Here is a 16,542-nt window from a genome sequence, read left to right as displayed (position 1 = left end):
GCTTCAAGGAACTCTATTAGGACCTGAGGCTAAGTCCTGTCCATATAGCAGGCAACAAAGTGAGTCCTTGTACTCCTCCTCTCTCTGTGGTATCCAGAGGAAAGGCTGAGGCACAAAAACCACACAGAATACAGGGACCTGTACAGCATGAGCCACTTCATTACGGGGCCTCAGAAAAAAGCTGGGCTAGAGATAAGTCTCTTGTTAGAAATTCAGTCCTCAAATAAGGACTGAATGCCTACAAAGTGCCAGACATTCCACGAGGTGCCAGAGACACAGGACTGAGCAGGACAGCCCTGATACCGGCCCACGAGAGACAGAGATAAATAACCGGACACTCTGACGCACATGGTCACAAATAGGTAGGGAACATGCTGCATAGGAGGATATAGCAAAAGAACCTGCTCTAGATCTGGGGGGTCAGGGGAGCTTTCTTGAGGAGACATGGAACTGAGAGCTGAAGGATGAAGGAAAGGAGAGAAGGGAAGAGCTTCCCAGGCTGAGAGAAAGGCCCCGTGACAGGAAAGAAGTATAGTATGTGGGAGGAAACTGGAAAGAAAGCCAGGGGGGCTAGAACATAAAGAACAACGAAAAACAAAGAATAAACTGAGGCTGGAGAGACAGAAGGGAACCAGAGCATAGGGGCCTCCCAGAAGGGCAATGAAAAGTTAGCTGTGGGAAACATTCAAAGATCAGAACAGGTGACTGAGTGGAATGAAGGTAGACTGAATATTGGCAACTTCTGCGGATAACATTAGGGCGTGCAGTCATGCTCTGAGGCCACCAAATCCATGCCACGCCCATCAGATCCAGGATCTAGGCCAGAGAGCCCGAGAGCCAGACCCGTTACAGGAATGCCAGTGTTCAGAGGACAAGAAACCCCTCAGACGCTCTCACCTGGACAACAGGAAATATGTGAATAAAATCCATCCCCTGGATCTGGTGGGGCTCCAGCTGGTGTGGACATTTCATTCTTGGCAGGACAGAGACGATTTTTTCTGATAGAGCTCTGCTCGGAGGAAAACAACAAGCCAAGAGTGAGAACACACTAAGCGGCTCTTAAGACATCTCTACCATCTGGGCTGCATTCCAGAGGGATCCAGGGATTCTCAATACCAGACCAGGACCACATTTCTCCTGGCTGACAGCAAAGTGAGAAAAATAAGCACAATTTAGACCTGTGTGCATGTAAGGCCACATAAGGAAAACTGCATTCACCCTTAATTCCAAGATCATGTTCGTCCTACTTTTTATAAGAAAATTTTTTGTTTCTTCATGAAGTTATGGTGGTAGCTATTTTTTTAAACATCCTTACATGGCAAAATAAACAGTTATTAGTGCTGCATGTTCTCCATTTCACTTTGTTGTCTTTCTTTTTGCAAAAGTCTGCAAACCACTAGGTTAAACATTTTAAAAAAATGTTCTAAGTATCATTCGTGCGTGCTTAGGTGCTCAGTGGTGTCTGACTCTTTCGTGACCCCATGGACTGGAGTGGGTTGCCATTCAATCCTCCAAGGGATCTTCCCAACTCAGGGGTTGAACTTGGGTCTCATGCATTGCAGGTGGAGTCTTTACTGTCTGAGCCACCAGGGAAGTTGAAAAATCATCCTGGCAACAAATTAATTACCAGACTTTGTGCCAAGTGCCCAGAATATTAAGACAAAACATGAGGTCTCAGGCTTGTGTAGAAAAAAAAAATTGAAGTTTCTACTCTGTTAAGAAATATTTTTGAAATAAATAATAGCCTTTAATTTTGATACTCTAAAATTAATCCTAGATTTGGAGGAACCACTCTTTTTCCAAAGAAGAGGAGTTTTCAGCTTCTCTCAAGGGACATGACCCCTCTCCTCCACCTTGCGTGGTTCTCCCCTGAAGTGGCTGGAGGAGAGCAGGAGTCAGGCTCTCTGAAGCCCAGAGCATATCTGACCTCAGTCAGGAGGTGAGTACCCACCCCCACTGGATGCCCAGATGAGCCCTGGCCCGGGTGGGACAGTTTCATGGCAGGAGTGAAAGAAGGACTTATGTGCAAGGTCATTTCACCACAGATTTAAATCTGTGATCAGCTGCTATTTGATCTCCGATTATCTGGTTTCTATTTCTTGTATCTTAGTCAGATCAGATTAAAGAGGAGAGAGAACAGAGGTTCAGTGGGCTTGCTAACCCACAAAGCCATGGTACATAGCCTAGGAACTCCGAGAAATAGTCCAAGCTGTGGTCTTGTGGGGCCATATGGAGAAATGGGGGCTCCTGGCTCAGCCTACATGGACAGTTTAGGTTATATCCTCATTTAAGACATTAAAAAATTTCAGCCAGAATGGCCTCATCTACAAGTATCAGACTATTTTCTAGCAGATAAAGGCCATGATTACAAGGTCAGCAGGTTCTTACTAGAGGCTTCAATTACAGCAAGTTTTGCGTCTATCTACCGAAAAGGTATCTTTTGTGCAAAGAAATCTTGCACACTTTTGTCTTTCTGCAGTTCCACAATCCTTTCCAGGAGACAGACACCCATAGGACCAACACCTAACTCAGGCCCAGATAAGAGAAAATATCTAACTTAAGTTTTCCTTAGCACATTTCATGCCCTCGCTCTTGGCAGGAACTAAGTAATCTTGGAACAGAAGCCAAATGACTCCCAGAGAAGGCTCCCCAGAGAACACATCACACAACCATGTTTGTATCTACAGTAGCGTCACAAGGCAGGACCAAGCTTAAAACTGCTGAGTGGAAACAGTCATAATCATAACATCAAGTCCAATATGTTAAGAGAAAAACATGTGAAGAGGCGCAGTCTGCTCCCTTACTGCACACACTCACAGAAGGCAGGACTACTCACCTTCCAGGAGGGAAGGATGCAGGAGGACATGTTCACTGCAAACAGAAGCGGGTTGTGATTCATGCAAAAGGTCTGAGGCATGGAAGCAAAGTGTCATCTGACTCCCAGAGCCCCTGTGGGCCTCCTTTCTGAGTAGCTCGCCCACAGGACACAAGTATCTTCTCCGTCCCAGTAGGGAAGCCTGTGGTTGCCCAGCTTCTCCTGGGGTCCGAATGGGACAGTTTGGTAGAAAAGATTGACACAGTCATTTGGCAACGTTATCTAAAGCTCTCTCTTAAGTTTTACTTTTTAATTTAATGTCCATAAGACTCCCATGTCTTGTTCCTTAATTTCTTTGAAATTTGTGAGGGGAAGAAATGGGTGCTTAATTGGCTCTGCTCCCCAGATTCCAAGCTTAGCAAGTGAAGATGGTCACACTCTGGCTTCCAGTCCTTGCTTGGGCAGGTCTAAGAATTCACTCACACCGGGACCACCTAGCCAAGTCGTGTTTTGGTTTGGTAGGAAGTGAGCTCCCTCTAGTGGCTACAGATTTGTGGCTCTATGCAGGGAGGGTTGCTGATAGCCCATAACCATTCAGAAGCTTAAAAATCAGAGGCTGAGACACCAACACCATCCAGACAACCCTCCACCTTCAGGCAAGGTTCTCCCTGGCCACTCCTCAGAGACGGCCCACTCTCCCAGTTCATAAAGGCCCTGAGGGAAGGATGCCTAGGGTCATCTTGCGGTTTACAACCCTGTTAAACCTGCCTCCCAGAAATGACTACCAAGTGTGCAGCGTCAGCAGCGTGTAGAAGAAGCTGAAGGCACTATTACTGCAAAGGGCCGTGGGAATGTGGGAGAAAACAGGCCGGCTTGGGGGCAAAAGTCAGGAAGACTTCCGGCAGAAACCTACCAGTCTCCTTTTGGCTTTTCCCTGGGGCTCAGAGTGGATCCTCTGACTTTCTGAAAATCAGGGAAAATAACAAGTGCAGAGGTCACCAGACAGGTTTCCCAGTCTATGCTTTTAACACACCCACTTTTCATTACTGGAGGTAAGTTCGGTTCCTTTAGTTTTCTAAGGGTTCATGCACCGTTTCCTCCTCCACTGCACAGTTTTAAAGAGAGCGAGTTAAACCAGGGTCTAAATTCCAAGCTCCATCACCCACTCTGGTACTTTTGGCGAGCCACCCGGTCCTTCTGGTCCAACACTACCATCATAAAATGAGGGTTAATCTCTGTCCTGCCTATTCAAGGGTTGCTATGAAGGTTAAATAATAAAGGGCACGTGCTCTGTACACAGGTGCCTAATAAATGTGTGTTGACGTGCGTTGTAGAAATGAATCGGTTACAAGCCTAAAATCTTATTTATGGACCTTGGAACACAGCACTTTGTGGTGATGGGATTTCAGGACAAACTGGGGATGCAGAGGGGAAGCTCAGGGAACCCAAATGAAAGAAGGATCAAAAAGGAGGATGAGGCCCCAATGGAGGCCCATCCACAAATGAGGCCCATCTGGGCCCCAATGGAGCACAGATGGAAGATAAGCATGCCCTATGAGGCGAGTGCGTACTTTAGGGATGGTGCTGCCCCCTCCCATCCGCTGGGATGCACAGAGGCACTGCAGCACACGGCAATAATATCTGAGTTGTACCAAACCAGAAATTTTGCGGGAGGTCCCTAAACGCAGAACACAGACTCAATGGACATGAGTTTGAGCAAACTCCGGGAGGTGGTGATGAACAGGGAGGCCTGGCATGCAGCAGTCCATGGGGTCACAAAGAGTCAGACATGACTGAGCGACTGAACTGAACTAACTGTAGCAAACCAGAAACTTCGTGGGAGGACCCCAAACACAGAACATGTCCCAAAACCAAACAGAAAAGATTTTGGATAATTCAGTGCCCTACGGCTATGACATTTCTTCTATAGATAATAAAGAATCAACTGCCTGAAGAATCTGCTAGGAGTCTGCTGGGTCTTTACAAGTAAACCCTGTCCCCAGCTTTGCTTTCACATCAAGTACTTATCAGGAAAAATAATACACCCTCAACTCCTTAAACAAACCCTGTGGGGGCAGATGTGCTTCAGAACTCACAATTCTTTAGATGTTGTAGCTTAGTAGATTAAGGGGTATATACTATGTATTCCAGATGTTCAAGCTGGTTTTAGAAAAGGCAGAGGAACCAGAGATCAAACTGCCAACATCCAAAAAAACAAGAGAGTTCCAGAAAAACATCTATTTCTGCTTTACTGACTATGTCAAAGCCTTTGACTGTGTGGATCACAAGAAACTGTGGAAGATTCTGAAAGAGATGGGAATACCAGACCACCTGACCTGCCTCTTGAGAAACCTGTATGCAGGTCAGGAAGCAACAGTTAGAACCGGACATGGAACAACAGACTGGTTCCAAATAGGAAAAGGAGTACATCAAGGCTATATATTGTCACCCTGCTTACTTAACTTCTATGCAGAGTATATCATGAGAAACGCTGGGCTGGAAGAAGCACAAGCTGGAATCAAGATTGCCGGGAGAAATATCAATAACCTCAGATATGCAGATGACACCACCCTTATGGCAGAAAGTGAAGAGGAACTAAAGAGCCTGTTGATGAAAGTGAAAGAGGAGAGTGAAAAGGTTGCCTTAAAGCTCAACATTCAGAAAACGAAGATCATGGCATCTGGTCCCATCACTTCATGGGAAATAGATGGGGAAACAGTAGAAACAGTGTCAGACTTTATTTTTTGGGGTCCAAAATCACTGCAGATGGTGACTGCAGCCATGAAATTAAAAGATGCTTACTCCTTGGAAGGAAAGTTATGACCAACCTAGATAGCATATTCAAAAGCAGAGACATTACTTTGCCAACAAAGGTCCGTCTAGTCAAGACTATGGTTTTTCCACTGGTCATGTATGGATGTGAGAGTTGGACTGTGAAGAAAGCTGAGCGCCGAAGAATGGATGCTTTTCAACTGTAGTGTTGGAGAAGACTCTTGAGAGTCCCTTGGACTGCAAGGACGTCCAACCAGTCCATTCTAAAGGAGATCAGTCCTGAGTGTTCTTTGGAAGGAATGATGCTAAAGCTGAAACTCCAGTACTTTGGCCACCTCATGTGAAGAGTTGACTCACTGGAAAAGACTCTGATGCTGGGAGGGATTGGGGGCAGGAGGAGAAGGGGACAACAGAGGATGAAATGGCTGGATGGCATCACTGACTCGATGGACGTGAGTCTGAGTGAACTCCAGGAGTTGGTGATGGACAGGGAGGCCTGGCGTGCTGCAATTCATGGGGTCACAAAGAGTTGGACACGACTGAGCAACTGAACTGAACTGAACTATTTATTATGTAAGACCCCACTGAAATCCACAACAGCATCCTATCATCAAAGAAATGAGTATTTCTGTAGCAAAACTTATGAATATCACATAAGTGGGATCGATAAAGACCATAAATAACCTTAAGTCAGTCAGATCATGTTTTGCTTCCAATTAAAGTTTTATATCCACACTTCAAAAAAAAAAAAAAAACCAACATTTTCACTGTTTTTTAGATTTTAGAAATACAGATTGAGAATCCTAGCTCACAAGGAATGCAAAAGAAATCCCAGAACATCAGAGGTCCCACAGGTGTAAGAGGCAATCAGCTCAGATTGGAACAGAAAGAGGCTTCAACCAAGAGCGTACTCGAGAAGGCAGAGAATTCATGTTAGTCAACAGACTGATTAAGAAGCTGGCTGATCTCAGCTACAGGTGAAAGTACATGCTTCTTTGTCAACAACAACAACAACAAAAAAGGCAATCAGAAACGCAAGGGGGAAAAGAAGCTTTGTAAAAAGGCAGTGTGCTTGATTCTCAATGACTTGCAGAGACCACCTCCACTTGCTTGGGCCAAATACTTCAAAGTCATCCTCCACGCTCCTCTTACTCACACTCTAAATCAAATATGCCATGAGATCCTGTTGGTTCTACCTTTCAAACAGATCCAGAATGCCACCACTACTGGCACACTGCCCAGGGGAGGATTACTGTAACATGCTAAAGAATCTCCCTGATTGTACCTTCACTCCTTTAATTCAGTATTCAGATGAGGGGTCCTTCTTAAACACAGAACAAACTGTGTTCTTGCCCTGCTCAACGACCCCTACCTCTGTGGATTTCCCACCTGACTCAGAGTAAACCCTAAGTCCTAAACCTGACCTACAAGGCGCTACCTGATCTGTCCCATGACCTCTGCACTTCGGTCTGCTGCTGCCCCCTCCCCATGGCCCCACCCCCCACCACAGTACACTCTAGGCAAGCTTCTGCGTAGGCCTTCACACTGGCAGTTCCCTCTGCCTGGAACCCTCATTCCTCAAGTCTTAACTCTGGTATCACTTTCTCAGTGAAGCCTACACCGACTTAAACCACAACTGCCGGCCATCCTACGTCTCTCCTCATACCCTTTCCTGGGTTTAGTTTTTTTTCATAGTACATATGTCTACATATACTGTACTTATTTATTAGATTAGTTTTTGTCTGTCTCCTCCAATAGACTCTAAGTTCCATGAGGATAGCACATGTTTCATTAATGCATCCAGAACATTATGAATGTAAGGGTTCAATAAATATTTGCTGAGTCAATGAATAAATGAAAAGAGATTGCTTTTGACGGCAATACTTCAAATATTCTCCTTTAAAAAGCACCATTACAGTCCAGAGAATTACCGTTCTTTTTCTGACCCCATCACAAGTCTTAGACCTTATTGAAAATACTGTTTATAGATTTACTTTTAGAATTTACCTGTAGATAAAGAATGCACAACTTAACTGCTACTATAGAACAGACTATAAGCAGGAGAAACTAGTTTATATTAATGGATCAAGAAATAGAAACTTAAGTAGAGCAAAATTATGCAAGCGATCATAGAAAAGAAAGATAATAATTAAGAGTGGAAGTTGGAAGACAAAGGGGATGTAGTGAGTGGTACAGGTGAGCCAACTTCCTTTTCTCATTGGACTTGAATGAAACCGTGTATACAAAGGTGGAGACGTATCAGTGACCACGACAACGAATCTAAAACCTTGACAGTCAAAGATGACTCTTTCCAGGGAATAAAACTAGGGTGTAAAATGGCAAAGAGGAGAGCCATCAGCTGCATGTTTTGCTCCCTTTGGTAGTATCTGAATGTTTCTTGTACGTTCACGTATGTAACACCTTAATAAACAAAAGAACAAGGATACACTCCCCTGCTGGGTTGGACTGGATCATCGGGAGTACAGCCACACACCTGGACTCCATTGGACCCCCCAGGTGAACTTTTCTCTGTGGGTGACTGGACATGATGCCACAGCCCCACACACACAGGTGTCAGGATGCAGCGCCCACTATTCATGGCCGGGCACTGATGGCAGTATTACTGTGTCAAACAGCATGAACTCCTTAACAAGGAGCCAAGAATGCCTTTTGGTCTTAGTGTTAAGGATTTTGGTGATTCCCAGGGACTTGCTTTTCTTCTACTATATGGAAAGTATAAATTGGATAATTTATTTTTTCTTCTTTTGATGTCTTTTTCTTCTTTTCAGCCAAATCTGTGTCCCATCCTTAGGAAAACAGGGCTTTCTGGCTCCTCACAGTAGTGTTCTTTACCCTCAACTCTGCCTTTCCTTCCCTTTTTTACCCTTTTTGCTTTGCTTCACTTTTCCACTATTACTGCTCCCCCATGCATGCTCATAAACCATCTTTAATCCATTTAAGGGAGGACAAGGCTTCAGAAAAATGAGTAAGGAAATCACAGACTCCTATAGATCTGATATCACAAACCCTCTTTCTGTACATAATGAAGGCTTGCCCAAGGTCACACAGCTGTCCACTGGCAGGGCTGGGCAGAACTGGGATCCCAGTGATCTCATGAAATCACCAAGTCCCTGGTGAGCTACAGAAGATCAGCCAGGGCACCCTTCCAGGATGTCTTTGGCAAGGACATAGGCAAAGTGAGGCTCTGCCTCATGCAGAAGCAACAGGGTGGGAAAGATTCCCCTCCCTTCAACTATCCAACTTCCATCCAAATTCAATGCCTTTGGAAGGAGATATTCAAGCAATCAACAGAAATTCTGATCAACAAAAAACACCAGAAATAGCCTATTAACATCGTAATAATATTAGATGACTCTCATGTGTTAGCTGTGTGACCTTGGCTTCTTTTAGTCCATGAGTGAAGCATCTGACACAACTTTTGGCACACAGCAAATGCTCAAGATTTATCTCCTTTCTCACTGTTCAGGCTCATCCATGGAAAGCCCAATAACTTACATTTTCTGACCTATTGTAGAGTTCTCCTGAAAGAGTAAATCAACATCCACGTCAAAGTTGCAAGTGGTGATGCACCAGGTCATTCCTCCCACCACCTGCAAGACATAAAAAAATACCTATTTCCTCTTCCTAGTTTGGGAAGAAGGGAAGAAGTGCAAGGCAGTTTTATATACAAAATTGTGTATCCTCAGAGAGAGACAATATGTGTCCTGGCTCCATCCACTGCAACTCATCTAAACAGCTGCTGCTGCTGCTGCTAAGTCGCTTCAGTTGTGTCCAACTGTGTGCGACCCCAGAGACAGCAGCCCACCAGGCTCCCCCGTCCCTGGGATTCTCCAGGCAAGAACACTGGAGTGGGTTGCCATTTCCTTCTCCAATGCAGGAAAGTGAAAAGTGAAAGTGAAGTCACTCAGTCGTGTCCGACTCTTAGCGACCCCATGGACTGCAGCCTACCAGGCTCCTCCATCCATGGGATTTTTCCAGGCAAGAGTACTGGAGTGGGTTGCCACTGCCTTCTCCCACCTAAACAACACTGCTGAATAAAGTTTTCTGCCAGGACAGGAACAGTCTGGATCCACACTGTTTAGTATGGTGCTTCCAGCCACACATGGTTACTGAGCACTTGAAACATGTGGCTCTTAGACTGAGAAGCTGCCTTCTAAGACTGAATGGATGTATGAAGCAGATTCTCTTTATACCAATGGGGACAGACATTAACTCTCAGCTGAGAGAAGCCTTAATCCAGTTAAAGTGCAACACAGCAGAATTATTACGAGTTTTATGGACCAGATATGTGGGTAGCAAGGGGGACATTCTGTGGCTTATTACTTAATTTCCATACATCCCATATTTTCTTCTACCTAAAGGAGATGAGAATCTGTACTCTATTTTGTCATGGGACTTCTCTGAGATGCAAATGAGACCAAGGCTAAAAATCCATTTGAAACAAAACCTTTATAGACACAGCTTGATCTTAGAAAAGATCAACAATGAATCTTATCCCTGGCTATAGTGTAGACTCATGAGAGATGCCTAATAAAATACAGATTCCAGCCCCCAGCCCACACCTAACAAACCAGAATTTCAAAGGCTGAGACCTATACATCTGTATTACAAAAGAACCTGTTACATGCAGACAGGACTTTGGCCCACTGGCGAACTCAATGCTTCCTTCTACCAGGAAGCTTGCCTGGCATGTCCTGGTTGATCTGGATGCTTCACTTCTGTGCACAGTTCATCGTGGCACTTAATGAATTGTGCCACTTATTCTACGTGCGCTGGTTTACCATCTCTCTTCCCTGCTCTTCAGAAGTCAGGCTCTTTGAGTACAAGGTCTTTGTTCTTATCCTTGTGCTCTCAACCCTACTACTATTCCATATGTGTAAGAACTGTTCAAGGTTCTGCCAAATTAAATAACTTCATCCAATAGCAACTTCTTCTCCAAACCTAGTATTCAGAGCCCAGAGTATACTTGGCAACTATCTGTGAGCATCCCAACTTGGGAAGAAAGTGAAAGTTAAAGCTGCTCAGTTGTGTCCAACTCTTGGTGACCCTGTGGACTGTACAGTCCATGGAATTCTCCAGGCCAGGATACTGGAGTGGGTAACCATTCCCTTCTCCAGGGGATATTCCCAACCCAGGGATTGCCCAGGTCTCCCGCATGGTAGGCAGATTCTTTATCAGCTTTATCAACTTGGGATAGCTCCCTATTAACTCAAATTACTTTATCTTATGGACTTCCCTGGTGGCTCAGACGGTTAAGCGTCTGTCTACAATGAGGGAGATATAAGCTTTATTTTCCCACCCAAACTTTAAGCTCCTTGAAAGGAGAAACTATTTTGCTTATGTGTATTTCTCAATCTTCATGCACAAAAGGACTTGAAGATGCATTTTACTGATACATGATTATTTTCTTTTAATAGGAAACAAACACTTCCATAATGAATCTGAATCCTGGAGAAATGCAACATGGGTACAGAGAAAGAAAAATACAATCTCTTCTTCCTTTCCACGGTAAACCATGCCATCCTAACAAAAAATACCCTGCTGCCATGGTAAACCATGACATCCTGACAAAGACTAGCCTAATGGTTAGAAAGATTTCCTCTTACCTTGTCAAAAGGTGATAAGCCTTTAATTCTTGCCCTGAAATACCCAGCTGCAACCAAGAGCTCCAAAATTTCAGTCAACTTGACATTCTGCTCTTCATCTTCTCTTGTTTCTACCTAAAACGAAAGCAAAAGGCTGGTAAAAGCTACCTTGAATAAAGGAACACCAGGTCTATTCCCTGATACCACAGACTCACTGCCAGGGAGCATATGATATTGGCAATTATCACTGTGTTCATGCAGTAGCGTGGGGACACAGTGCTGCCAGAGTCAGACAGAACAAGGTCCCTGCTCAACAAGCTGTTAATCATCATAGATGGGGGAGAAGACATGCACAGGTGTATCGACTGTTCAGCAGCTGCTGAAGGAATCCAGGGAAAGGAAGACTTCAGCACATTCACCACCCTATTCTCTAACATGTGACTTATATAGCAGCTTCTCAACTGGATTATAAACGCCTTTCAGATGGAACAGGTGGTTTGTTTTGTTTGACCTTTACACTCATCTTGGTTCTAGAAGTTACTGACAAGAGGGGCAAGAACAAAGAATTCAATCATCTGCCCCCTCTGCACTTTGATCTCTATAGCAAACACAAGGAAGGCTTTCAACACAGACACATTACAGGGCGATTACTACCATGTAACAGGGCTGCCTTAAAGATAATATTTACTGGATACATTTAAATAGGGATTTGATTTAAACATTCTTTATTTATATCCTACCTTCACTCCAGGCTGTTAACTCCAAGTTCAATACATCTAAACAGACTAGTACTTTTGCCTCCATACACTTTACTGAACTGCGCCTTTCCTGTCTTCCATTATTGCAGAAAATAAACAACTGCCTCTCTATAGAAAACAATGTCATGATACCCTGGTTCATAGCCTCATATCCACCTCTGACTATTCCCTTAGCCAACAATGCCTGCTAAATCTTCCTTAATTATGCAACTCACATTTATCCTATCTTCCATTTGCATGTCATGCCAGGACAATGGCAACTGCCTCTCACTCTTTCTTCCCTAATAGTCTATCCTGCTTACTCCTTCCTAAATCACAGCTTTCTCATCACCCCTCTTTAGCGCCCAGCCCTCATCATTTAGGCATCACTCACTGTCTACCAGCTAAGTTCCAAATGTCTTGGTTTTGCATTCAGATCTTGGGTTGCAACCTATCTTTTCAGCTCCATCCTTTAGCTCCCACCAAAACAATCCAGACACAGCTGTGGCCAACCTAAACAAGCCCTGCTCATTCTCATTCCTTCACTGTTCTCCTGATATTCTCCACCCACCCAGATACCACCTTCAAACTCCAGCTCCCATTCAATGTCATCTCTGCAGCTTAAAACGGTCATTCCTTTGCATTTCTATTTTATTTATAGTCTGTCATTCATACAATTACTAACCTCTTTTGAGTGGCATGCCTGTCTTTCCAAATAGACTGTTAGCTGGTTGCGTGAGGGGTGGCATATATTCCATCTATTAGCCACCCATGTTTATCTCTCTATTCTGAACAGCATTAGGCTCCAAGGACACACTTATTAAATATGGAATGACATGCTTAACCATCAGTCACATAAGCTCCATGACCTAAGCCAGTCATGTATTAACAACATGTTTTCATAGTCATGACACTGATCATGGAAGGTCAAGTTTATTTTAAAAAACAAACTTTCAGGCAAAGGAGCACACATGTTAACACATAGTTGAACATGGAACTATAAAGAGACGGTTTATCTCCTGCAACAGGCAGTGCTGGAGGGGACAGCCTTGCAACACTGCTCATTTCACTTCCCTCTCAAATGACGCTGGTCCAGGCTAGCAAAGATTCTTTTTTTTTTTAATTTTAAAATATATTTTATTGATTTTAATTTTAAAAAAATATAAATTTATTTATTTTAATTGGAGGTTAATTACTTTACAATATTGTATTGGTTTTGCCATACATCAACATGAATCCGCCACAGGTATACACATGCTCCCCATCCTGAACCCCCCTCTCTTCTCCCGCCCCTCACCCCGTAACTTCCCACTGGGTCGTCTCAGTGCACCCGCCCCAAGCATCCAGTATCATGCATCGAACCTGAACTGGTGATTCATTTCATATATGATATTATACATGTTTCAATGCCATTCTCCCAAATCATCCCACCCTCTCCCTCTTCCACAGAGTCCAAAAGACTGTTCTATACATCTGTGTCTCTTTTAGCAAAGATTCTGAAGGTTAGCATTCACTAATTCCTAGCAGACATGCAAAAATAAATATTAATTATTCACACCTTCTCTTCCTTGCAAAAGGTTTGTGATGGTTGAGAACCATCTACAAGTCAAGGGATTCAAATAAGAGAAAATAAAGAACAGTTATGGTTCACAAAAATAGAACAGAAAAGGAAAATGGGATAATATAAGTATTTTCTTAAAACTCCTGGGATGTAAAAAAGGAATCCTTCATTTGTTCAATCACGTATCATGAAGATACTTCCAAGAAAAGGACAATACATCAGGACAACCCGGGAGGGGTCCTCCCTGCCACACCTTGTACCTAATGGGCACCCTCTGCCCACACCTTGGGGAGTGCACGGCCCACACTTCCTATCCACCCACCCCCAGAATGGAGAAGTGTACTTCTGCAATATACCTTGTGAAGTAATTTTCTTGCACAAGACAATGAATGGGGAATGTTAGTAAGACATCAAATCCATTTCATAGGTAAACATTAAAACAAAATGCAAAAGGGTCACTAGCTAATATGCAGTGAAAGAAAGAATACTCTAGCTTGAAGCCATAAACATCACCAGGCTGGGTAACACATCCAACTCTTAAAACTAAAATTCGAATAAAAAGGAATGCTGTAAGCTCTTAAACTAGGAACACTAAGCTGTCAGTTGTCTTGGACCTTAGTTCATGTAAGCTGGAAGGCAGGGCCACGTCTAGCTATCTCTCTTTCCTTCACGTACATAAAAGCTTTTACAAAATTAAATTTAATGAAATAACCGGACTAGTGACAGCTTAATGACACATACTATTCATATTCATACATACTAGTCTTTGAACTAAGTGAATCCTGTTTGCCTAATTGCCAGGAACTTGGAAAAGCGACAAATTAGACCCAGTCTCCTGACAGTGAAAGATTAAACAAAGGACAAAGGAGGTGCAAGTTTTTTTTTTTTTTTCCTAGAAAGACCCTACTGGTGGTACACTGGGGCAAAGAATTGAAGGGATTTAAGTTAGAACCTGGGAGAATCAGACAGAGTCCACAGCAAAGTGCTAGGCAAAAAACCTGATGAGAGCCTAGAATTTAAAAAGGCAAAAAGGAAATATCAAATCAAATCACAGAACAGATTCTAGTCTTCACAAACCCTGGTCCATCAAAGCAACTCGAATGTCAAGTGTTAGCTAACAGAAGGGTTCTGACATTACACTTGCTAGGTTTTCTGAAGATGATGAAATAGATTTCCATTCTGGGAGCAAACACTGACAGATTAAGTCTGTTCTGCAATCACTACATCTCCAGCTTTTTACGCACAGAACAGTGCTCCCTCAATAAATGGTACTAGTGGGATTTAAGAACTAAAGGATTTAGGGAGGAAGGCAAAGAAGCAAGACTGGCCCCAGGCAGTTAAGTGTGAAGGGACCACGCACAATGTCAAGGAATCAGTCCCTCTGACAAGTACCTGCTTCAGAACCTTAGGAAGGGGACAGAGGCGCAGCATGGACTCCATTTCTTTCAAGAATCTAGTAAGCTAGACTAGTTTTTGAGTAAATCAACTGGAAGAGAGCACAGATGCAAATTGTCTAGATAAGTGATATTTGCAGCCAAAAGGAAACGCACTTTTCCTCTCCTCCCAGATAATGTGTATATAAATCCAGAAACCGCTGATCACCCTGTCCCTCGGGATCGACTGTGTACTTAATAACAAACATCTCTGGGAGGAGAGGCACCCGCTCTCCCTTCTGGAGAAGCAGCGACGTTTCCGCCCGGCCACTCCGCACGGACGGAGAGCGCGTCTCCACCGCGAACACCGCGGTGCGCTGACCCGGCCGGACACTACCTGGCGCGCGCCCGGCTCCCAAACTTCCTCCAGCCAGCCTGGCCCAGCGTGGGGACAAACGCAGGGAGGCTATGCCCCCCGACACTACGTCGGCGGGTGCCGGCCGCCAGGACCCTGTGGGCCCGGGGGAGGCGGCGATAGGCGCCACAAGGTCACCGCCCTTTGCACAACCCGAGCCCGGACCGTCCCAGCGCGCGTCTCGTGACTATCGGGCGCAGAAGCCTCGGTCCTCGGGGCGAGCCGTGCGGCGCCGGGGGTCGGAGAGAGACTGCCGGAGGGAGCCAGAGAGGTGGGGACCCCAGGCCCCGGGACGCCTGGGGCAGCGTCGGGGCAGGTATTGGCAAGAGAAGGCTCCCTCCGTCCCAGGAGACCCGGCACCGTTTGAAGTTGGTCTCCGCCCATGTCCACACTGGGGAACTAGCTTGGCCCCCAGAGGATAGGGCCGGTGCTTGGGGAAGAGGTCACACCTGAGAAAGGAGGCGGGGAGCCCTAATCGCTGCCGGATCTCCCAGTGCTTGCGACCCCGCAGGCTCGGCCCTCGCTCGGAAACCCGGACGTGTCAGGGAGGGAGGAGGGGTTCCTTACCTCCGGGAGACCCTGGCCTTCCGGCCCCTTTGACAACCCCATGATCCCGTCGGACCGCCCTGCGGCGGCAGCGAAGCCTGCGGAGCGTCCAGAGGAAGCTGTCCCCAGCCCCGAAGCTGCTACCGGGGTGGAGTGCAGAGCGGAAACTTCCTCCGCCGCCGCTGCCGCCGCAGCCGCCGCCAGAAGCCTGGAGCGCAGGGGCTCGGCGGAGCATGCGCGCTGGGGCGGGAGCGCTGCGCGATTGCGCCTGCGCGAGGGCAGCCCCGGGCCAGGCCCGGACCCTCGCCGGCGAGGAGGTGCAATCCAGGCCTCTTGTCGCGGTCGACTTTCCGCGTAGCTTCGCGTCGCGGTCGACGTTCCGCGTAGCTTCGCGCCGGGGCTCTGCGTGTTCCTCCGAGGTGCTTTATAAAAGGATTATTCCTCAATCCTGGGGAAGATTTGCATCCTGCCTCCCCTCTCTGCTTCTCAGGGGCATCGGATGCCCCAAGTGGGTTTGGTCCTCTCCGCGAGCCGAACTTCGGAAGCCCGGTTGCTCCCGGATCAAGGCTTGAGCAATGATCAACTTGACGATTCAGACCCGGGCTGGTTCTAGTTCAGAATCGGGGTGTCCCCTGAGTTACACGCACTTGGGCAAACTTCTTGATATACGGACCAGGGAACCGAGTCCCCCAAAAAAGGATTGTTAGGCTCACTGCC

At 45.6% G+C, this 16,542-nt stretch overlaps 1 protein-coding gene across 2 annotated transcripts in view; it reads right to left on the bottom strand.

Annotated features, from left to right (window-relative positions):
* Positions 1–16,061, bottom strand: part of CCDC93 (coiled-coil domain containing 93) — a 107,914-nt gene extending 91,853 nt beyond the window's left edge. Inside the window, exons 1-4 of one of the 2 annotated variants that reach the window (XM_018061956.1) lie at positions 15,847–16,061; positions 11,215–11,328; positions 9,104–9,198; positions 898–1,009 (exon numbers count right to left, since the gene is read on the bottom strand). In XM_018061956.1, coding sequence (XP_017917445.1) covers positions 898–1,009; positions 9,104–9,198; positions 11,215–11,328; positions 15,847–15,888 — 363 coding nt within the window. In that variant the 5' untranslated portion in view covers positions 15,889–16,061. The remainder of the gene's footprint in view (positions 1–897; positions 1,010–9,103; positions 9,199–11,214; positions 11,329–15,846) is intronic. The other variant, XM_018061965.1, reaches the window with a different exon arrangement.

The sequence above is a fragment of the Capra hircus genome, chromosome 2, assembly GCF_001704415.2.
Source record: "Capra hircus breed San Clemente chromosome 2, ASM170441v1, whole genome shotgun sequence".
Classification (NCBI taxonomy): Eukaryota; Metazoa; Chordata; class Mammalia; order Artiodactyla; family Bovidae; genus Capra; species Capra hircus.
This window is presented reverse-complemented; position numbering and strand designations above follow the sequence as displayed.